General features: G+C 46.8%; 1 protein-coding gene across 1 annotated transcript in view; it reads right to left on the bottom strand.

Annotated features, from left to right (window-relative positions):
* The window catches only part of LOC141047913 (phospholipase A2 inhibitor PIP-like), a 129,787-nt gene that overhangs the window by 20,368 nt on the left and 84,434 nt on the right, over positions 1-24,985 (bottom strand). The window contains exon 4 of the mRNA XM_073543234.1: positions 16,017-16,157. Coding sequence (XP_073399335.1) covers positions 16,017-16,157 — 141 coding nt within the window. The remainder of the gene's footprint in view (positions 1-16,016; positions 16,158-24,985) is intronic.

Here is a 24,985-nt window from a genome sequence, read left to right as displayed (position 1 = left end):
TCAGTATCTGGTGACCGCCCATCACCTCAATCATCAGAATCTGGTGACTCCCATCACCACCATTATCAGTATCTGGTGAGCACCCATAGCCTCCATCATCGGTATCTGGTGACCGCCCGTCCCCTCCATCATCAGTATCTGGTGACCCCCGACTCCATTATCAGTATCTGGTGAGCACCCATAGCCTCCATCATCGGTATCTGGTGACCGCCCATCACCTCAATCATCAGAATCTGGTGACTCCCATCACCACCATTATCAGTATCTGGTGAGCACCCATAGCCTCCATCATCGGTATCTGGTGACCGCCCATCGCCTGCATCACTTCTTCTCATCACTTGTATAAAGACTAAGTAGGAAATCAGCAAGCCGTTACTGCCCCCAGATCTTCAGTGTATGAGGCTTGTGTGGATCCTTCTTGTGATCCCAGACAGACGGGATGATGTGAGACCAGGACTCATAACTTCCCGGACTCCTTGCTGGTAATGACATTGGTTGGATGTTTTCTCCTTTCTTCAGTCACTTAGCATTTTGTTAAGTGTTAATAGTTTATTGTTAACACTTTTACTTAGAAAACATTCATGCTTTGCAGCCTCTTTCCACCTACCTGACTTTTTCCTCTTCCTGTATACACCAATACACTCAGCTCCTCCTGCTCTATAACATGGACTCACAGTGTGAAGGAGAGAATGGCTAGTTAAATATTAACCTTATATAATCAGTTCAGATATGATGTGACTAAGATGGCGACTATATCCTGGCACAACACCCTGGAAGGAATCTTTGGAATATAAAGCAGTTACTGAACACTGAAGATTGAATACCATATATGGAGTGAAGTTGGCATGGACCTATCATAGACTGACGCCATAGTTGTTCAGAAGATTGTGCAACGCCCTTTTCCTGTCTGCTACACAATTCTTTGTTCTAAAAATAAAGATCAGTTGTGTGCCAACTTTCAATGAGAGAGGAACATGTATCTGACTCTGTGTATCCGATACATTCTTTCCTCCAAGCATGCACTCGGCTCACTTTGGTCAGGGACAGGCAATTACTTAGATCTCACTTTAAGAGATCACACCAACAACAGATCAAACAGTATGTTCAATGTGACATGTTTAGTTTATGAAAAACTTTCCATTAAAACTTTTTACATTCCTCACAATATGTGGTAAAGGGTGTGAGCGCTGTGATTCATCTTGACACAAAAATGTACATTATAAGATAAAAATGCTGTGCTCCACTCCTCAACAGAATAATGAGCCCCACATAGTCCTCCATACAGAATAACGGGCCCCACAAAAAGCTCCACACAGTATTATGGGCCCCACATGGCGCACCATACAATATAATGGAGACCACATAGTCCTCCATACAGAATAACGGGTCCCACAAAAAGCTCCACACAGTATTATGGGCCCCACATGGCACACTATACAATATAATGGAGACCACATAGTCCTCCATACAGAATAACGGGTCCCACAAAAAGCTCCACACAGTATTATGGGCCCCACATGGCGCACCATACAATATAATGGAGACCACATAGTCCTCCATACAGAATAACGGGTCCCACAAAAAGCTCCACACAGTATTATGGGCCCCACATGGCACACCATACAATATAATGGAGACCACATAGTCCTCCATACAGAATAACGGGTCCCACAAAAAGCTCCACACAGTATTATGGGCCCCACATGGCACACCATACAATATAATGGAGACCACATAGTCCTCCATACAGAATAACGGGTCCCACAAAAAGCTCCACACAGTATTATGGGCCCCACATGGCGCACCATACAATATAATGGAGACCACATAGTCCTCCATACAGAATAACGGGTCCCACAAAAAGCTCCACACAGTATTATGGGCCCCACATGGCACACCATACAATATAATGGAGACCACATAGTCCTCCATACAGAATAACGGGTCCCACAAAAAGCTCCACACAGTATTATGGACCCCACATGACGCACCATACAATATAATGGAGACCACATAGTCCTCCATACAGAATAACGGGTCCCACAAAAAGCTCCACACAGTATTATGGACCCCACATGGCGCACCATACAATATAATGGAGACCACAAAGTCCTCCATACAGAATAACGGGTCCCACAAAAAGCTCCACACAGTATTATGGGCCCCACATGGCGCACCATACAATATAATGGAGACCACATAGTCCTCCATACAGAATAACGGGTCCCACAAAAAGCTCCACACAGTATTATGGGCCCCACATGGCGCACCATACAATATAATGGAGACCACATAGTCCTCCATACAGAATAACGGGTCCCACAAAAAGCTCCACACAGTATTATGGGCCCCACATGGCACACCATACAATATAATGGAGACCACATAGTCCTCCATACAGAATAACGGGTCCCACAAAAAGCTCCACACAGTATTATGGACCCCACATGACGCACCATACAATATAATGGAGACCACATAGTCCTCCATACAGAATAACGGGTCCCACAAAAAGCTCCACACAGTATTATGGACCCCACATGGCGCTCCATACAATATAATGGAGACCACAAAGTCCTCCATACAGAATAACGGGTCCCACAAAAAGCTCCACACAGTATTATGGACCCCACATGACGCACCATACAATATAATGGAGACCACATAGTCCTCCATACAGAATAACGGGTCCCACAAAAAGCTCCACACAGTATTATGGGCCCCACATGGCGCACCATACAATATAATGGAGACCACATAGTCCTCCATACAGAATAACGGGTCCCACAAAAAGCTCCACACAGTATTATGGGCCCCACATGGCGCACCATACAATATAATGGAGACCACATAGTCCTCCATACAGAATAACGGGTCCCACAAAAAGCTCCACACAGTATTATGGACCCCACATGACGCACCATACAATATAATGGAGACCACATAGTCCTCCATACAGAATAACGGGTCCCACAAAAAGCTCCACACAGTATTATGGGCCCCACATGGCACACCATACAATATAATGGAGACCACATAGTCCTCCATACAGAATAACGGGTCCCACAAAAAGCTCCACACAGTATTATGGGCCCCACATGGCACACCATACAATATAATGGAGACCACATAGTCCTCCATACAGAATAACGGGTCCCACAAAAAGCTCCACACAGTATTATGGACCCCACATGGCGCACCATACAATATAATGGAGACCACAAAGTCCTCCATACAGAATGAGCCTCACATAGCCCTCCTTACTGTATAATGAGCCCCACGTTAGAAAAAATAAATAAAAACTATAATAATATACTAGCACATCTAAGCTGATTGACCTTTCTCATTGTCCCTTGTGGCGATTGTATTTTTGGAGGTCTCATTGTCATTTCTAGCACCACAAGCATATTATTTGTGCTGTGTACTGCTGCATTGTTTTAGCTGATCAAGCAATATATTTTAATAATTTTGCTCTCTAATAAAGTTTTGGATTTTATCTTTACCTATGGTCTTGTCTGACCCCTGTCCTCTACCATCACTTTTCGGTACACCTTAGGTTGTCTTTGGTGTCCAATCTTGGTATGACATTATTCAGGAGCACAGCGTAGGGCAGATATTTATAATGAATAAAACTACATTTTTTATAAGTTTTCAGGTTGGGATGTGCTGCTGAAGACAGGAGAAAAAGGCAAGTCTGCAGAGAGAAGCTGTGCAAGTCCAAAGTCATTATAGCATCTGGGCCAGATGGAGAAGAAAGCGTTGAACATGACTCCAATCAGGGAAGATGTCACTTAGAAAGTACCGGGGTGTACATTTTAATTTGTGAGCCTGTCTCATCAGTACTATGGTTCCTGTAAGGTCCGCAGTCTGATGATGGCTGGTAACCAGTGATGAGCATCGGGTGCTGGGGCACGTTCGCTACTCAATGCTCACTGCTTGGTGCTCATGTGCCACGGTCGAGTCCTCTCCCCTGTTAGGCAGCCAATAAACATGTAGGGATTGCTTGACATAGACGGTAATGCCGTAGCCGTGATGGATACTGGCATTACTGTGATTCACCGGCCGCATCACGTCTTATATAAGACCCAGTGATGTGATGCTCGGCACATTGTCCTCTGGAAGCAGCTCAGGGAAAGTTGTTATAGGAGGGAGAGCGTATTTTAGAGCAGGCGTATAGGCAGGGGTTATAGCCTTACAATCCTTCTATGGGGATACTATGGCTGCAAACTAAAAACAGCTCTTTTCAGGGCTAAATATTTTCCCTTCTGTAGTGAAACCACTGTTAGCTGCATTCAAAGGAGAGATAGTTTTGGATTGAAGGCATCTAGGCAGGGTTTGATGGTATAGTAGTATTTGTGTACCGTTGCTGTACCATTGAAACAACAATCCTTGTCAGGGCTAAATAATTTTTTCCCTATTAATACCGGAAAGTTTGCAGGCATATAAGTATATACCGGATAGGGGGCGCTAGTATGAATAAGGGAAATACCATCCGCAAGCAGAACAACACACCACAAGGTTGTCAGAGGTAAATATACTGAGATTATGTCACGATGACCCATCCTGTGTGACGCGACCCGCAGGCCGGTAACTAAAACAGCAAGACGCGGCACATGATACTGTCCTGCGTGACACGGCCCTCAGGCCGGTAACTAAAACAACAAGACACGGGGAAAGGGGAAACAGTTACAACGGTGGGCACTGCGATAGGGGGAGGGGACACAGAGACCTCCTGCACTCCCTGAGTCGGTGTCCCTAACGCTCCTAACGTTCCTATGCCGGTTCTGCACCGGGCGCCGATCAGGAACCTGTCGCCCTAGCACACCCTACAGCTATCCCTTGCTAGGGAGCTGGGTGGCGCAGGCACTGGCCCCACCGCTGTGCTAATACACACTAAGGAAAAACAAACAGGGAAACACCACTTAGCTTTACTCTGTTGCACTTGCTCCTGGCAACAGAGTCCACCATCAGAATGCAGCTCTACTCCTGAATCGCTGCCACCAAGCTCTGTCAGAGCTACAAGGAAATCCCCTCTGACTCCTTCCACACCAGGGCTAAGACAGTGCTGCAAGGAACGCTCTCCAGCTCCTTCCTCCACCAAGGATGGTTGAAATGAACACTATCACCAAACCTGATTGCAACACCTGTGACTCTTTTATAGGTAAGAGCCAGCAATCACACCTGCATTATAATCATGTGCACTTAACTAAAGAAACAAGAGTGCAATGACGCTCACCACCACTGGGGGCAAACTTAGAACAAAAGACACCACAGTGTAATAATCCTAATGGCCACTGGGGGCAAAAACCATACTTAAGCACAGCTTAAGAAAAAAAAAGGTTACCTGTGTAGGGAAGGTGACCTGACGGACGGACAGACTAGTCAGAGTGAAGAAGGAAAGGTTTGCACAGTGTAGGTAGGTGTCAGTTATTATAGTGGGGAAACAGCTAGGAAAGTGTAGTGGACGTGCAGTACCTTGGGTTGACCATTAGATGGCAGGGAGGAGTGTGAGCAAAGGACTTGACATCAGCTTAGGGCTTTAGAAGCCGTTGGTCATGGGGGGCGGGGTTACAGTGACAGGGGACCAGGAGAGCTATAAATACTGAGGGAGGGTTCCAGAAGGTTCCAGTCCCCAGGGGGAGCTCCAGTGACAGGACTGCGACAGTCTGCGCGCTGTGAGGAGAATCTAAACCAGGGGGACTGAGGAGAGAGAACGTCAGGGGGGTGGTCCTGACAGGAAGGACCGCAGAAGGGACGAGGCATTGGGTGTGACACACCATATTTGACACGACGACTGATCAGTGGAAGCGCTGTTGGTTTACGGGCCTAAGGTGGCCACAGTGACGGACCTGTCAGTAGCGTCGACGAGTGAAGAGGGGACGGTGTTATGAATGAGTCACCGTAGGAGGCAAAAGCAGAAATACAAGCTAAGTCCAGAAAACCAGAGAAGTTGGCAACTATCAGATTGCAGACCCCTGAACCTATCAACACAACTAGCAGTAGCCGTGGGGGGTTCCTACGATGCCCTAGACCCCTTGATCACAGCCGGAGAATTACATAGGCCTAAAGAAAGAAAGGGAAAATCTAAACTGCCCCAGAGCAGACCCCAAAGCAATAGGCAGCCCCCAACATATGACGGTGAAGCAAGATGAAAATACTAACACAGACAGAAAGATAGACTGAGCAAAGACGGGGCCCAAAACTACCTAGATAGGAAAGGACAGGAAGGTTGCTGTCTGCAATCTGCCAAAACCCTATCAAAGACATAAGCCAACAAGCTGATATGAAAAAGGCCCTGAAGCAGCTAGGCTTCAAAAACTAAATCAGCACTCAGGTATTTTCAGAAGACAGAGCTAAATGAATTCAGCACACCCCAGCAGGGAATGGCAGAAATCCAGAAAAACAAAGCTAAACAAAGTCAAAGCACCAAAGCAAAAGGCCGAGCAGCAAACTTAGCTTTAGAGGAGCAGGAATTCAGACTGGTCTCCAAGGATCCCACAGAGAGATCACCCGCAGGGCAGAAGGGCGTCGGCAGCCTTATATCCAGTCAGTAACTCCACTCAGCCTGTCATCATCATCAGCCTCAGGTGTTTGATAATCAGGCCCACTACCTTTCTTCACCAGAAGAGGGAGTTCCTCGGGCCTCAGTAATGAAGGGGAAAATGAACTCACAACAGGACGGTGTACGCACATGGGTCCCCAGTACAGAGTACGGTGTGTAAGAAGCGGCCCTGGAAACGGAGGGCCGTGAGCTGAAGGAAGTGCGGTGTGCTTCTGAGGCCGTCAGGCGGACGGCAGGTGAGAAATAAACTTGGACTTGTTGCACCCAGAATCTGCCTTCATCTTGTCTCTGTTTCTTCTCTGCGCGGTAAGAAGAGGGACCACCCCCCCAGCCCGGCCCACCGACCCTACATTTGGCGTAGTCGGCAGGATCGCCACCGCTAATACATCATCTTCTGCGGCAGGCCTGCCTTAAAGGATGGAGAAGGACTTGGACTGTGCTGCTTGGATAATAAATACCTGTGGATTACAATTGGCTTACCAGTGGATTACAAATTGGGAGCGCCGTGGTGACTCCGTGGTGCTGACAGAAGATCCGGGGCGGTATCAGGTGCTACGCAAGATGGCGGCATTACTACAGTGCAGGGGAGAGGTCCGGGTGTTTGCAGTCGTGTTGAATGGACTGGGACCCCCTCCAACGTACCCTCGTGGACAGCAGTATGTGCCCGGAGGCCGACGCTCCCATGTACTGGACCCTGGCAGATGGGTGGAAAGGCCTGCCGACGCCCCACCCAGCAGGAGGAGTGGCACAGAAGAAAAGCTTGGCTGTAGCTGTCTGGCGCCATTCGATTGCTGCCCAACGGACGGTATGAGACGCTGCGGGTGTCGGGGCATCGGCCGCCTAGAGTGGCAATGGAGGCGGGAGATGGAGCTGTGCCAGAAGTCACCCTCAGAGCCACGGGTGAGCAGCGGGATACTGATCTGAGGAGCGGAGCCTGAGCGGAGTCATCGAGAGCGGCCGCCACCAACACCAGCAGAGGACTTCGCAGCGGAGCCCCCGAGTCCGGAGGGAAGGCCCGCCGGACAGTGGAGCAAGGAACGGAGGCCACCGCGTGATGATGGGACGGAGGCTGCAGCAAACCGTTGGTCATGGGGGCGGGGTTACAGTGCAGGGGACCGGGAGAGCTATAAATACTGAGGGAGGGTTCCAGAAGGTTCCAGTCCCCCAGGGGGAGCTCCAGTGACAGGAGGACTGTGACAGTCTGCACGCTGTGAGGAGAATCTAAACCAGGGGGACTGAGGAGAGAGAACATCAGGGGGGTGGTCCTGACAGGAAGGACCGCAGAAGGGACGAGGCATTGGGTGTGACACACCATATTTGACACGACGACTGATCAGTGGAAGCGCTGTTGGTTTACGGGCCTAAGGCGGCTACAGTGACGGACCTGTCAGGAGCGTCGACGAGTGAAGAGGGGACGGTGTACGCACACGCGTCCCCAGTACAAGAGTACGGTGTATAAGAAGCGGCCCTGGAAACGGAGGGCCGTGAGGTGAAGGAAGTGCGGTGTGCTTCTGAGGCCGTCAGGCGGACAGCAGGTGAGAAATAAACTTGGACTTGTTGCACCCAGAATCTGCCTTCATCTTGTCTCTGTTTCGTCCCTGCACGGTAAGAAGAGGGACCACCCCCCCAGCCCGGCCCACCGACCCTACACCTGTGCTTTTTATCAGTCCTGATCCAGCATGGATCATGACAGATTAATGTTTGCGCTAAAGTATGTGGAGTAATCACACCTGGGTATATTAAGGGCACAGAGGTTCAGAGAGAAAAAAAAAGGCTCACAATCCACCGATGCACTAGCGTGATGGTTAACTTTCAGGACCTGCGGTGCGTGGAGCCAGCAGGACCTTCGTGACAGAGGTGGTCACGTGAGGGGGTACGGAGTGCTGTATGGACCAATTCCTTCCAACTAGTTTCGGAAATGCTCGGTTTCCTTCTTCGGGGATGGTCAATCTGGGGGAATGGTCGTCTTATAACCAGCGATTTGTGGCCTGTCATATTAACTCCTTGAATGCTGTCATATTTATCAATTAAATGCAAAGCGTTCAACTTCAGAATTAAGTGTCCTTGGTATTAAAGAATCCAGGTTGAAAATCCACTGACTTTCTGCACGGGACATCTGTTTAATGAAGTCCCCTTTTCTCCAGTTCCTTCGGACAATTTGTAAGCCAGTTATTATGGTGTCATTAATTAATCCCCTATGATGATCTGCAGAATGCTTTGATAGGTGATGTCCTCCGGACATTGAGCGGACGTTTTGTGCGTCCCACATATATCACTTTCATTCATATATAACTCCTGGCGTATTACAAGTAATGAAGTCATGGATAGTGTATTCCATATTTCCATTCGACACAGTATATTGTATCATTGTTTTCAAGGATTTACAAGTTTTAACCTTTCTGACATGGATAGAAACCAGTTTTATTATTAAGGGCCCTATACATGATGTTGTGGCCGAGTTATCGTTAAGTACGGATGGTGCTATGAGGTTCCCCAAATTTTTTGCCTTTCTATAAATAAATTTGGATTTTATTGGTAACAACTCTCCTATCGTTTTATTTTCTTTCAAAATCCCCCAATGTCTACCTACAATGTTTCGTAGGATATGGGCATTCGTATTATATTGGGTCATGATGGGAAAATCCTCCTTAATGTCATACAATGTGTCATGTCTTTTTGTATCTTGAATTAAGGCCTCTCTTGAGGTTTCTTGTACTTTTTCCCTCTCTTCTAAAAGGAATTGCCCCTCATAGCCTTTATTCATAAATTTAGTCATGAGAAAAACCTGCCTCGGCTAGAAAATCTTGATTTGTAGAACAATTTCTGTAGGAGCGTGTTAACTGGCTCTTAGGAACATTAATGTGCCATTTGGGCAAGTGGCAACTGTCCATGGAAATGTAATTATTAGAATCGATTGGCTTGTGGTAGGCCCGGGTATGAATACTTCCATTATCTATAAAAATATTTAGGTCCAGAAAATGTATAGATTCTATGCCGGTGGTTGCCATAAAATTTAAAAAACTCATTTTTATTTACTTCAGTTAAAAATTGACCAAGTGTTTCTGGACCACCAGACCAAAAAAAAAAAGATATCATCAATGAAGCGGCGCCATAGGACCAGGTTAGCAAGCAGCGCGCCATTGGTGTAGATGCACAAGGTGTGCGATAAGGGATGGAAAAGTGGACACGCTGCTGATGGTGCTCGCAGAGGCTGAGGCCTTTGGCAAAGTAAAACTGTGCTTGCTGAGGGAGCACAAGAAACTCGCTCATCCACCAAACCTAGCTCCTCACTTTATCGGAGGGTGCAAGACAGTACTCTTGAGGCCAGAACAGGGCAAACATGTGGTCAGTTGGATAATGCTTCCAGTACCACACGGTCTTCCACATGGTCCAGTCTCACTATCCAAGAACCTGGACCACAAAATCATCACCCTGAACCTGCTTCCTTCTACCATCGTGAGTACCAGAAGACAAGTGGTCACACACTCGGATACTACAAGAAGCTCTTAAAATTTCCATTTATTGATTCCAGCGTTTCGCCCTGCACATTTCAAGAGGGACATGAGGAGCTCCTGTGTAGCGATGCCCAAATATTTGAGCAGCCACGGTCAAGAGAAGATGATGGTGGGGACCGGTAATTAGTTTCTCAAGAGGTAGATGATTATGAGACATAGTCGTCAACAAGTGATGCAGTTAAGTCAACAAGTCATAAAGCCAAGAGTGCGGAAGTTGAAGGCGAGGTGGCGGATGATGAAGTCACTGAACCCACCTGCAAAGGTGCCAAGCAGAGCGAGACCAGCAGCATAAAGAGGTAGGGATTTATAGTCCCGCAACAGGCAGGAAGAGGCAGTGGGGTGGCCAGTGGGAAACTGTTCCCCAGAGCATCCACAAGTGTCAAGTTCTCAGGCCAAGAGTTAGGTGTTCCCCAGTCTGGTGCGTTTTTAAAGAAAGTACAGACAATAGAAGAATGGTCATTTGCAATCTGTGACATACCAAGATCAGCAGGGAGCTGATCACTACCAGACTGACCACTACCACCATGCTCAGGCACATGCCATCAAAACACCCAATTAGGTGGGCTGAATGCCTGGGTCCACAATCAGTGTCTACGGGTGACACTACTGTCTTTTCACCTGTGCTGTGTGCTTGCCAATGCCCTTTTCATGACGCAGGGCCTGGACCTGTCGTTACAAATTCAAAAGCACCATCAGCAACCACGTAAACTCCTTGTCCCAGCGCAACATTCAGCTGTCCTTAACCCAGGCTTTGAAATGCAAGATAAAATGCCCAGCTACCCACCTACACACACAAACATTAAACGGGAACATTTCCGGACTGCTTACCCTGGAAATGTTGCTAAGGCTTGTGGACACTGAAGATTTCTACAACCTCATTGCGGCAGCTGCCCCACGGTACTCGGTCCTGAGCTCCCACTATTTTTTCCAGTGTGCCGTCCCCGCTTTGCACCAGCAGGTGTCCCACAACATCATCCGTGCCCTGAACAACACAATTACTGGGAAGGTCCACTTAATAACCATCACGCAGATAACAGCTAAAAAAATTCCCAGCAAAAAAAAAAAAATGGGGTATAAAGTATGTTATTATATAAATCCAATTTATTTATGGACAATAATATTAACCCCAATATGTAACAACAGGACTACAATTGTATACTCCAGATAATACTACAATTTAACAAGAATTGGAGCTCCATACAATAAATAATAAAAATATTTTTATTATATGCAATATTAAACACATGTAATAGACAAGTAAAAAAAACCCTAAAAATATCATTTTTAAAATTACATAATTCCTGGGCATATAAGAATAATTAGTTATATCAAAGCATATAAGTCACCAATACAAATGATATATAAAATATCCCAAAAAGTGCATCTTTAGTAAAACCGCAGGCATATAGTTAAATACACAGGGAATCCACCCTCACTATGTGAACTGCCCAGCGCTATCCGCAAAGAAAACATACATTATCATCAAAGGTGCTTATTAGTGCTTACCCATAGGTAATGTTGCTGTAGTGCCCGGGAGTCAAGTAACACCCCTTGACGCGCGTTTCGCGTTAGCTTTATCAAAAAGGGAGTTCCTGTGGCCATGGACGCTATATTTCCCTGACGGCACACTAGGTGAACCTTGTGGAGGATGGGGGTAGAGATGGAGGAAAAAAGTAGAAGGGGCGATACTACCCAGCCCTGCCTCATCTCATCTTCTCAGCAGTGATAATGAGGAAGAGAAACTGAGATGGTTGCCTGCACTAAAGAGGTTACGATCTACACAAGTTTCATCCCATCTGTTTAGCGTGGATGAGTTGAAGAGGAGGAGAATGAGATAGAGAGTCGTCCTCCCGGTTAGGACAGGGAAGTATTGCCTGTTGGGAGTTTGGCACACATGGCTGGCTTTATGTCCCGCTGCTTTTCCTGTGACCCTCGCGTTATACACATTTTGGCCAACACTGGTGATGACTGGTTGTTCAAGCTTTTCGACCCATGCTACAAGAAGAACTTTCCATTTCTCCTTCCTGCGGCTGAGAGGGCTAGTAAAATGGTGCAATACCAGAAGGTCCTAGTCGAATAATTAGTAGAAAAATTCTCATCTGTCAACGCTGGAGGCAGAGGTCATAGATCCTTGGGCAGCCAAGGAGGAGAGATGATGGAGACACACACTAGGTCCAACAGAGGACGGGGAACACTAACAAAAATCTGAGACAGTTTCATTAGACCCTCCCAACACTTAGGCCCTGATGCACAGATTAGTCTAACAAGAAGGGAAATATTTTGGAAGATGGTGAAAGAGGACAAGGCTGAACGTACCAGCGTCCTCTGTGATTCATCAGTGCAGTACTTGTAGTGGTTATCCAAGCTGGAAACGTGGCATGAACAGTTCTTCTTTGTCTTGGAGGTCTTGGCCTGTCCAGCCTCTAGCATTTTGTCAGAGAGGGCTTTTAGTGCCATCGGGAGTATTATATCTGATAGGCGCATCCGCCTGACGACTGAAAATGCTGACAGGCTGACTATTATCAAAATGAACAAGGGCTGGATTGACCCAAACTTCTCTACATCACTGGATGACAGTGTAATTAGAAGTGCCAGAGTCGGGGTGCCTTTTACACGCTGGTGCCTGAACTGCAGGGGCTGTCATCCGTGTTGCAGGAGGGGAGACTAAAAGCGCAGGACTGACTTGAGGAAGGCGGGCAGATATACTGTAGCGTGCTGCGCCGGAAAGCAGACAGAGCTCGCGCGGGAATGCTGGGTGGCGGATCGAGTGCTGCCACTGCTGAGAAGACAGAGTATCTCGTGGGTGCCAAGCACCCTGACAGACCCCCTGCAGCGGTTCTCTCAACTGATAGGCGATCCACAGACAGACCACTGCCTTCCTCCTTGACAGCTTCCTAACTGAAGTCACTGACCGGACCGTTGACTAAATGCAGGAGAGACGCCAGGCGGGGCCAGGTCTTAATAGGCCAGAACTGTTATACGCCGCGGAGCAAAGGCTCTTTCTAGCGGCATCTCATGTTGGAGTTAGTACCGTGCCAGATATCGTATGGCACGGGAAAACTGCTCGTCACACAGAGACTCTGTCGAGATGACCCGCGCCGCTGTTGCTGGTGCCACCGTTGGAACCCTGAACCTTCTCACGTCTGAAGACTACAGTCCGATAAGTTTAAGCTCATTATTACTAAACTCTCGTTCGTCCGTTACCTACCCTGTCATACTTCCAGTTCTGCCCCATACCTTTTCCACTCCCTGCGAGGAGTATCGCTCTCTGTTCAAATAAATACTTTAACTGTTGATCTACCTCCTGTCCATGGCGACATCCCGCGTTCCTGCAATTTCTACAACAGCAGTGGAACATAAAGCCAATTCAAAGGCATAGTCATCAAGTGGGCCTCACTAAAAATCTTGATAGGGTCAACAGATGGTTCTAACTGAAAATTTTTATAGCGTCATTATGTGACTCTCAATTTTTGCCAGGATGCTCTCCTTCCTAATTTTAACAGAGTGTGTATGAAGCCCTCTCTTATGTCTAATACAGCGTGGATCTAGTCCCTTTTCCTTCCAATTATTGGTAGTTCCTTCATTGTCCGCATAGGCTTTGTGAGTCCCTCCTTCATAAATTAATCAGGATGTATCTGACCATGCCACACACACTACAGCCCAGATAAGTAGTAAAATGTCACAATTACATTTACCGGTGACTACCGGTGGGTGCAGTTTATTTCCTCATCTACTATATCATCTACTGTAGTCATAGGCTATGGGAAACTACGGTGAGAGATGGTCTGGATATTAAGGGGTGGAAAACGCCTTTTTTTTTTCTTCTTTTTTTAATTTTGGCTTATACAGTGGCTTGTGAAAGTATTCACCCTCTTGGATTTTTACCTATTTTTTTTACATTAAAACCTGTGTGTAAATATTTTTGTAATCCATTTTGTGTGTGATGCATCAACACTAAATAGTCTAAGTTGGTGAAGTGAAAAAAAATGTAAATTTATTTGATTAAATGACTAAAAGTTGTCATGTCTATTCACCTATTTTGCTATGAAGCCCCTACAAATTTCTGGTGCCAGCAATTCCCTTCATAAGTTCCATGCTTAGTGATAGGAAGTCTACGTGTGTGCAATCTAAGCACCACATGTCTGTCACTATATACACTTTACCTTTCCTGAAAGACTACAGAGGCTGCAACACCATTAACAAGAGGCACCACTAACCAAACACCACCATGAAGACCGAGCAGATTTCCAAACACAAGGTATGAATGAGACGAATGAGATCTCCGAAAACCAACATGAAGACCAAGGAGATCTCCAAACACCACCATGAAGACCAAGGAGATCTCTGGACAAGTCAGGAACAAAGTTGTGGAGAAGTATAAGTCAGGGATGGGTTATAAAAAATATCCTATTGACATTCTGATAATCTCTGATGATTTCCCGCAGCACCATCAAATCTATTATCATCAAATGGAGAGAACATGGTACCACAGCAAACCTGCTAAGAGAGGGCCACCCACCAAAACTCTCAGAACAGGCAAGGAGGGCATTAATCAGAGATATAGGACAGAGACCAAAGGTAGCCCTGAAGGCGCTGCAGAGACTGGAGTAGCTGTCCATATGACCATAAAAAGCTGTACACTCTATACAGTGGGCAGAAAAAAGCCTGTACTCACAAAAATTGTAAGGCTGGTTTTGAGTTTGCCAAAATACATGTGGGAGATTCCTTAAAAGTATGGAGGAAGGTGCTATGGTCAGATGAGACCAAAATTTAACTTTTTGGCCAACAAGGTAAATGCTACGTCTTGCGCCAAACTAACACAGCTCATCACCCAAAGAACACCATCCCCACAGTGAAACATGGTGGTAGCAGTAGCATGCTGTGGGGATGTTTTTCGGCAGCAAGGACAGGGAAAATGGTCCAATGTCAACGGGAAGATGGGTGGTGTGAAATACAGGGATATTCTTCAGCGAAACCTGTTTCAGTCTGTCAGTGATCTGAGACTGAGGCAGAGGTTAACTGTCCAACAAGACAATGACCCAAAGCATACTGATAAAGAAATACTCGCATGGTGTAAGGGGAAATGTGTAAATGTTCTGGAGTGGCCGAGTCACAGCCCAGACCTTAATCCAATGGAGAATCTGTGGTCAGAAGTAAAGATCGCTGTTCATCAAAGGAAACATCTATCCTGAAGGAGCAGGAGCAGTGTTGCCTTGTGGAATGGAAAATAAATTCCAGTGACCGGATGCGGAGATCTCATAGAGACTTATCCAAAGCTATAATTGCCGCAAATGGAGGCTCTACAAAATAATGACTGTAGGGGAGGTTTGCTTAAGAGGCTGGACAGACATCTGATTGGGATGATTTAGCAAATCCTGCTTTGAGCAGGGGGTTGGACCAGATGGCCCAGGAGGTCCCTTCCAACTCTACCATTCTATGATTCTAAGAATAAAAAGAAAACCAAATGTTCACAGGTGACGCATGATCTCTACATGAAATGATGCAAAATCTCCAAAAACATCAGTGTGATTCTAGGTTGTGAGATAGCGAAACACGAGAAATGCTAAGTGAGGTCATCTCCCCTCCTGGACTTTCTTGCCATGGCCATCACTATTTTGGGAGTCAGGTTTTTGCATGGCAAGATTTCACAAGCTCCGCCACCTGCACATTACTCTTCAACGAACACCAATCCTGCCGATATTTCCATCTCAGCTCACCATACATTCTGCAGATCTCTGACCACCGCTCCACATCTTAGCTGCTGGATCTGCCTCGTATAATTAACTCTTGAAGGTGCTAATCTACATGTTGAGGAATGTACATGTTGGGGAGCTGACATCCTAGTGCCGAGGAGAGCACTTTACAGTGACCATTTCGGTTATAGCAGTACACATTATTCTGCACGTAGAGGTCGGAAGCTTGTAGCCACAAGCACTCACCTGTCGGGGTCTCCGGTGTGCACAGATCTGTTTTACAGCAACTGTTGCTGGCTACTGTTCTGCTGTACGGGGTCCGGAGTACGACCACCTCCGTACATTTCTCCAAATACCCACAGTCCCTCACATAAGTCAGCGGTGAAACTGCAAATATAAAGAAGATGAAGCGAATGTTCACAATGTAAAACGCTGCACGGACAATTGTGAATGTGATCTTCTGTTCACCAGAATTACAGAGTCGCAGCACCAGGGAAGATCCACAGGCAGCAGATGTGCTGTAGACATTCTGTGACTGAAAGCATCTGTCTGTAGATAGAACCTGGATCTCTACAACAAGCCTGAAGAGATCTAAATAAGTCATATTCCTGCCATCATTAATGCCAGGACCCTGCTGAAATCAAAACTGAAGAGTCTGAGACAGTGGAAAAGAGGAAATGTCAGGGGAAGAGACAGGAGTGGAGATGTAATGTCAGAGGATGAGAGAAGGGAAGAGAGGAGATATCAGAGGAAGAGACAGGGGTGGAGAAGTAATGTCAGAGGACGAGAGAAGGGAACAGAGGAAATGTCAGAGGAAGAGACAGGGGTGGAGATGTAATGTCAGAGGATGAGAGAAGGGAAGAGAGGAAATGTCAGAGGAAGAGACAGGGGTGGAGATGTAATGTCAGAGGACGAGAGAAGGGAACAGAGGAAATGTCAGAGGAAGAGACAGGGGTGGAGATGTAATGTCAGAGGATGAGAGAAGGGAAGAGAGGAAATGTCAGAGGAAGAGACAGGGGTGGAGATGTAATGTCAGAGGATGAGAGAAGGGAACAGAGGAAATGTAAGAGGAAGAGACAGGGATGGAGAAGTAATGTCAGAGGACGAGAGAAGGGAACAGAGGAAATGTCAGAGGAAGAGACAGGGGTGGAGAAGTAATGTCAGAGGACGAGAGAAGGGAACAGAGGAAATGTCAGAGGAAGAGACAGGGGTGGAGATGTAATGTCAGAGGATGAGAGAAGGGAAGAGAGGAAATGTCAGAGGAAGAGACAGGGGTGGAGATGTAATGTCAGAGGATGAGAGAAGGGAACAGAGGAAATGTAAGAGGAAGAGACAGGGATGGAGAAGTAATGTCAGAGGACGAGAGAAGGGAAGAGAGGAAATGTCAGAGGAAGAGACAGGGGTGGAGATGTAATGTCAGAGGATGAGAGAAGGGAAGAGAGGAAATGTCAGAGGAAGAGACAGGGGTGGAGATGTAATGTCAGAGGATGAGAGAAGGGAAGAGAGGAAATGTCAGAGGAAGAGACAGGGGTGGAGATATAATGTTAGAGGACGAGACAAAGGAAGAGAGGAAATGTCAGAGGAAGAGACAGGGATGGAGAAGTAATGTCAGAGGATGAGAGAAGGGAAGAGAGGAAATGTCAGAGGAAGAGAAAGGGGTGGAGAAGTAATGTCAGAGGATGAGAGAAGGGAACAGAGGAAATGTCAGAGGAAGAGACAGGGTGGAGATGTAATGCCAGAGGATGAGAGAAGGGAACAGAGGAAATGTCAGAGGAAGAGACAGGGATGGAGAAGTAATGTCAGAGGATGAGAGAAGGGAAGAGAGGAAATGTCAGAGGAAGAGACAGGGGTAGAGATGTAATGTCAGAGGATGAGAGAAGGGAAGAGAGGAAATGTCAGAGGAAGAGAAAGGGGTGGAGAAGTAATGTTAGAGGATGAGAGAAGGGAACAGAGGAAATGTCAGAGGAAGAGACAGGGTGGAGATGTAATGCCAGAGGATGAGAGAAGGGAACAGAGGAAATGTCAGAGGAAGAGACAGGGATGGAGAAGTAATGTCAGAGGATGAGAGAAGGGAAGAGAGGAAATGTCAGAGGAAGAGACAGGGGTAGAGATGTAATGTCAGAGGATGAGAGAAGGGAAGAGAGGAAATGTCAGAGGAAGAGAAAGGGGTGGAGAAGTAATGTCAGAGGATGAGAGAAGGGAAGAGAGGAAATGTCAGAGGAAGAGACAGGGTGGAGATGTAATGCCAGAGGATGAGAGAAGGGAACAGAGGAAATGTCAGAGGAAGAGACAGGGATGGAGAAGTAATGTCAGAGGATGAGAGAAGGGAAGAGAGGAAATGTCAGAGGAAGAGACAGGGGTGGAGATGTAATGTCAGAGGATGAGATAAGGGAAGAGAGGAAATGTCAGAGGAAGAGAAAGGGGTGGAGAAGTAATGTCAGAGGATGAGAGAAGGGAACAGAGGAAATGTAAGAGGAAGAGACAGGGTGGAGATGTAATGCCAGAGGATGAGAGAAGGGAACAGAGGAAATGTCAGAGGAAGAGATAGGGATGGAGAAGTAATGTCAGAGGATGAGAGAAGGGAAGAGAGGAAATGTCAGAGGAAGAGACAGGGGTAGAGATGTAATGTCAGAGGATGAGAGAAGGGAAGAGAGGATATGTCAGAGGAAGAGACAGGGTGGAGAAGTAATGCCAGAGGATGAGAGAAGGGAAGAGAGGAAATGTCAGAGGAAGAGACAGGGGTGGAGATATAATGTTAGAGGACGAGACAAAGGAAGAGAGGAAATGTCAGAGGAAGAGACAGGGATGGAGAAGTAATGTCAGAGGATGAGATAAGGGAAGAGAGGAAATGTCAGAGGAAGAGACAGGATGGAGATGTAATGTCAGAGGATGAGAGAAGGGAAGAGAGGAAATGTCAGAGGAAGAGACAGGGGTGGAGAAGTAATGTCAGAGGATGAGAGAAGGGAAGAGATCAAATGTCAGAGGAAGAGACAGGAGTGGAGATGTAATGTCAGAGGACGAGAGAAGGGAAGAGAGGAAATGTCACGGGAAGAGACAGGATGGAGATGTAATGTCAGAGGATGAGAGAAGGGAAGAGAGGAAATGTCAGAGGAAGAGACAGGATAGAGATGTAATGTCAGAGGATGAGAGAAGGGAAGAGAGGAAATGTCAGAGGAAGAGACAGGATGGAGATGTAATGTCAGAGGATGAGAGAAGGGAACAGAGGAAATGTCAGGGGAAGAGACAGGGGTGGAGATGTAATGTCAGAGGATGAGAGAAGGGAAGAGAGGAAATGTCAGAGGAAGAGACAGGGGTGGAGATGTAATGTCAGAGGATGAGAGAAGGGAAGAGAGGAAATGTCAGAGGAAGAGACAGGGGTGGAGAAGTAATGTCAGAGGATGAAAGAAGGGAAGAGAGGAATTGTCAGAGGAAGAGACAGGGGTGGAGAAGTAATGTCAGAGGATGAGAGAAGGGAAGAGAGGAAATGTCAGAGGAAGAGACAGGGGTGGAGAAGTAATGTCAGAGGATGAGAGAAGGGAAGAGAGGAAATGTCAGAGGAAGAGACAGGGTGGAGATGTAATGTCAGAGGATGAGAGAAGGGAAGAGAGGAAATGTCAGAGGAAGAGACAGGGGTGGAGATGTAATGTCAGAGGATGAGAGAAGGGAAGAGAGGAAATGTCAGAGGAGTAGACAGGAGTGAAGATGTAATGTCAGTGGATGAGAGAAGGGAAGAGAGGAAATGTCAGAGGAAGAGACAGGGGTGGAAATGTAATGTCAAAGGATGAGAGAAGGGAAGAGAGGAAATGTCAGAGGAAGAGACAGGGGAGGAGATGTAATGTCAGAGGACGAGAGAAGGGAAGAGAGGAAATGTCAGAGGAAGAGACAGGGGTGGAGATGTAATGCAGAGGATGAGAGAAGGGAAGAGAGGAAATGTCAGAGGAAGAGACAGGGGTGGAGAAGTAATGTCAGAGGATGAGAGAAGGGAACAGAGAAAATGTCAGAGGAAGAGACAGGGGTGGAGAAGTAATGTCAGAGGATGAGAGAAGGGAAGAGAGGAAATGTCAGAGGAAGAGACAGGGTGGAGAAGTAATGTCAGAGGATGAGAGAAGGGAACAGAGGAAATGTCAGAGGAAGAGACAGGGGTGGAGATGTAATGTCAGAGGATGAGAGAAGGGAACAGAGGAAATGTCAGAGGAAGAGACAGGGGTGGAGAAGTAATGTCATAGGATGAGAGAAGGGAACAGAGGAAATGTCAGAGGAAGAGACAGGGTGGAGATGTAATGTCAGAGGATGAGAGAAGGGTAGAGAGGAAATGTCAGAGGAGGAGACAGGGGTGGAGATGTAATGTCAGAGGATGAGAGAAGGGAAGAGAGGAAATGTCAGAGGAAGAGACAGGGGTGGAGAAGTAATGTCAGAGGATGAGAGAAGGGAAGAGAGGAAATGTCAGAGGAAGAGACAGGGGTGGAGATGTAATGTCAGAGGATGAGAGAAGGGAAGAGAGGAAATGTCAGAGGAAGAGACAGGGGTGGCGATGTAATGTCAGAGGATGAGAAAAGGGAAGAGAGGAAATGTCAGAGGAAGAGACAGGGGTGGAGATGTAATGTCAGAGGATGAGAGAAGGGAAGAGAGGAAATGTCAGAGGAAGAGACAGGGGTGGAGATGTAATGTCAGAGGATGAGAGAAGGGAAGAGAGGAAATGTCAGAGGAAGAGACAGGGGTGGAGAAGTAATGTCAGAGGATGAGAGAAGGGAAGAGAGGAAATGTCAGAGGAAGAGACAGGGGTGGAGAAGTAATGTCAGTGGATGAGAGAAGGGAAGAGAGGAAATGTCAGAGGAAGAGACAGGGGTGGAGATGTAATGTCAGAGGATGAGAGAAGGGAAGAGAGAAAATGTCAGAGGAAGAGACAGGGGTGGAGATGTAATGTCAGAGGATGAGAAAAGGGAAGAGAGGAAATGTCAGAGGAAGAGACAGGGGTGGAGAAGTAATGTCAGAGGATGAGAGAAGGGAAGAGAGGAAATTTCAGAGGAAGAGACAGGGGTGGAGAAGTAATGTCAGAGGATGAGAGAAGGGAAGAGAGGAAATGTCAGAAGAAGAGACAGGGGTGGAGAAGTAATGTCAGAGGATGAGAGAAGGGAAGAGAGGAAATGTCAGAGGAAGAGACAGGGGTGGAGATGTAATGTCAGAGGATGAGAGAAGGGAACAGAGGAAATGTCAGAGTAAGAGACAGGGGTGGAGATGTAATGTCAGAGGATGAGAAAAGGGAAGAGAGGAAATGTCAGAGGAAGAGACAGGGGTGGAGATGTAATGTCAGAGGATGAGAGAAGGGAAGAGAGGAAATGTCAGAGGAAGAGACAGGGGTGGAGATGTAATGTCAGAGGATGAGAAAAGGGAAGAGAGGAAATGTCAGAGGAAGAGACAGGGGTGGAGATGTAATGTCAGAGGATGAGAGAAGGGAAGAGAGGAAATGGCAGAGGAAGAGACAGGGGTGGAGATGTAATGTCAGAGGATGAGAGAAGGGAACAGAGGAAATGTCAGAGTAAGAGACAGGGGTGGAGATGTAATGTCAGAGGATGAGAAAAGGGAAGAGAGGAAATGTCAGAGGAAGAGACAGGGGTGGAGATGTAATGTCAGAGGATGAGAGAAGGGAAGAGAGGAAATGTCAGAGGAAGAGACAGGGGTGGAGATGTAATGTCAGAGGATGAGAAAAGGGAAGAGAGGAAATGTCAGAGGAAGAGACAGGGGTGGAGATGTAATGTCAGAGGATGAGAGAAGGGAAGAGAGGAAATGTCAGAGTAAGAGATAGGGGTGGAGATGTAATTCAGAGGATCAGAGAAAGGACGAGAGGAAATGTCAGAGGAAGAGACAGGATGGAGATGTAATGTCAGAGGATGAGAGAAGGGAACAGAGGAAATGTCAGAGGAAGAGACAGGGATGGAGAAGTAATGTCAGAGGATGAGAGAAGGGAAGAGAGGAAATGTCAGAGGAAGAGACAGGGGTGGAGATGTAATGTCAGAGGAAGAGAAGGGAAAAGAGGAAATGTCAGAGGAAGAGACAGGGATGGAGATGTAATTCAGAGGATCAGAGAAAGGACGAGAGGAAATGTCAGAGGAAGAGACAGGATGGAGATGTAATGTCAGAGGATGAGAGAAGGGAAGAGAGGAAATGTCAGAGGAAGAGACAGGAGTGGAGAAGTAATGTCAGAAGATGAGAGAAGGGAAGAAAGGAAATGTCAGAGGAGGAGACAGGGGTGGAGATGTAATTCAGAGGATCAGAGAAGGGAAGTGAGGAAATGTCAGAGTAAGAGACAGGGGTGGAGAAGTAATGTCAGAGGATAAGAGAAGGGAAGAGAGGAAATGTCAGAGGAGGAGACAGGGGTGGAGATGTAATGTCAGAGGATGAGAGAAGGGAAGAGAGGAAATGTCAGAGGAAGAGACAGGGGTGGAGAAGTAATGTCAGAGGATGAGAGAAGGGAACAGAGGAAATGTCAGAGGAAGAGACAGAGGTGGAGAAGTAATGTCAGAGGATGAGAGAAGGGAAAAGAGGAAATATCAGAGGAAGAGACAGGGGTGGAGAAGTAATGTCAGAGGATGAGAGAAGGGAAGAGAGGAAATGTCAGAGTAAGAGACAGAGGTGGAGAAGTAATGTCAGAGGATGAGAGAAGGGAAGAGAGGAAATATCAGAGGAAGAGACAGGGTGGAGAAGTAATGTCAGAGGATGAGAGAAGGGAAGAGAGGAAATGTCAGAGTAAGAGACAGAGGTGGAGATGTAATGTCAGAGGATGAGAGAAGGGAAGAGAGGAAATATCAGAGGACGAGACAGGGGTGGAGAAGTAATGTCAGAGGATGAGAGAAGGGAAGAGAGGAAATGTCAGAGGAGGAGACAGGGGTAGAGATGTAATGTCAGAGGATGAGAGAAGGGAACAGAGGAAATGTCAGAGGAAGAGACAGGGGTAGAGATGTAATGTCAGAGGATGAGAGAAGGGAAGAGAGAAAATGTCAGAGGAGGAGACAGGGGTTGGAGATGTAATGTCAGAGGATGAGAAAAGGGAAGAGAGGAAATGTCAGAGGAAGAGACAGGGGTGGAGATGTAATGGCAGAGGATGAGAAAAGGGAAGAGAGGAAATGTCAGAGTAAGAGACAGAGGTGGAGAAGTAATGTCAGAGGATGAGAGAAGGGAAGAGAGGAAATGTCAGAGGAGGAGACAGGGGTGGAGAAGTAATGTCAGAGGATGAGAGAAGGGAAGAGAGGAAATGTCAGAGGAAAAGACAGGGGTGGAGATGTAATGTCAGAGGATGAGAGAAGGGAAGAGAGGAAATGTCAGAGGAAGAGACAGGGTGGAGAAGTAATGTCAGAGGATAAGAGAAGGGAACAGAGGAAATGTCAGAGGAAGAGACAGGGTGGAAAAGTAATGTCAGAGGATGAGAAAAGGGAAGAGAGGAAATGTCAGAGGAAGAGACAGGGGTGGAGATGTAATGTCAGAGGATGAGAGAAGGGAAGAGAGGAAATGTCAGAGGAAGAGACAGGGGTGGAGAAGTAATGTCAGAGGATGAGAGAAGGGAACAGAGGAAATGTCAGAGGAAGAGACAGGGATGGAGAAGTAATGTCAGAGGATGAGAGAAGGGAAGAGAGGAAATGTCAGAGGAAGAGACAGGGGTGGAGATGTAATGTCAGAGGAAGAGAAGGGAAAAGAGGAAATGTCAGAGGAAGAGACAGGGATGGAGATGTAATTCAGAGGATCAGAGAAAGGACGAGAGGAAATGTCAGAGGAAGAGACAGGATGGAGATGTAATGTCAGAGGATGAGAGAAGGGAAGAGAGGAAATGTCAGAGGAAGAGACAGGGATGGAGAAGTAATGTCAGAGGATGAGAGAAGGGAAGAAAGGAAATGTCAGAGGAAGAGACAGGGGTGGAGAAGTAAGGTCAGAGGATGAGAGAAGGGAAGAAAGGAAATGTCAGAGGAGGAGACAGGGGTGGAGATGTAATTCAGAGGATCAGAGAAGGGAAGTGAGGAAATGTCAGAGTAAGAGACAGGGGTGGAGAAGTAATGTCAGAGGAAGAGAGAAGGGAAGAGAGGAAATGTCAGAGGAGGAGACAGGGGTGGAGATGTAATGTCAGAGGATGAGAGAAGGGAAGAGAGGAAATGTCAGAGGAAGAGACAGTGGTGGAGAAGTAATGTCAGAGAATGAGAGAAGGGAACAGAGGAAATGTCAGAGGAAGAGACAGGGGTGGAGAAGTAATGTCAGAGGATGAGAGAAGGGAACAGAGGAAATATCAGAGGAAGAGACAGGGGTGGAGAAGTAATGTCAGAGGATGAGAGAAGGGAAGAGAGGAAATGTCAGAGTAAGAGACAGAGGTGGAGAAGTAATGTCAGAGGATGAGAGAAGGGAAGAGAGGAAATATCAGAGGAAGAGACAGGGGTGGAGAAGTAATGTCAGAGGATGAGAGAAGGGAAGAGAGGAAATGTCAGAGTAAGAGACAGAGGTGGAGATGTAATGTCAGAGGATGAGAGAAGGGAAGAGAGGAAATATCAGAGGAAGAGACAGGGGTGGAGAAGTAATGTCAGAGGATGAGAGAAGGGAAGAGAGAAAATGTCAGAGTAAGAGACAGGGGTAGAGATGTAATGTCAGAGTATGAGAGAAGGGAAGAGAGGAGATATCAGAGGAAGAGACAGGGGTAGAGATGTAATGTCAGAGGATGAGAGAAGGGAAGAGAGGAAATGTCAGAGGAGGAGACAGGGGTAGAGATGTAATGTCAGAGGATGAGAGAAGGGAACAGAGGAAATGTCAGAGGAAGAGACAGGGGTAGAGATGTAATGTCAGAGGATGAGAGAAGGGAAGAGAGGAAATGTCAGAGGAGGAGACAGGGGTTGGAGATGTAATGTCAGAGGATGAGAAAAAGGAAGAGAGGAAATGTCAGAGGAAGAGACAGGGGTGGAGATGTAATGGCAGAGGATGAGAAAAGGGAAGAGAAGAAATGTCAGAGTAAGAGACAGAGGTGGAGAAGTAATGTCAGAGGATGAGAGAAGGGAAGAGAGGAAATGTCAGAGGAGGAGACAGGGATGGAGAAGTAATGTCAGAGGATGAGAGAAGGGAAGAGAGGAAATGTCAGAGGAAGAGACAGGGGTGGAGAAGTAAGGTCAGAGGATGAGAGAAGGGAAGAAAGGAAATGTCAGAGGAGGAGACAGGGGTGGAGATGTAATTCAGAGGATCAGAGAAGG

Source organism: Dendrobates tinctorius, unplaced genomic scaffold (assembly GCF_039654945.1).
Source record: "Dendrobates tinctorius isolate UK_male_01 unplaced genomic scaffold, ASM3965494v1 ptg000130l, whole genome shotgun sequence".
Lineage (NCBI taxonomy): Eukaryota > Metazoa > Chordata > Amphibia > Anura > Dendrobatidae > Dendrobates > Dendrobates tinctorius.
The sequence above is the reverse complement of the archived record's forward strand: the minus strand, read 5'-3'. Positions and strand labels throughout refer to the sequence as shown.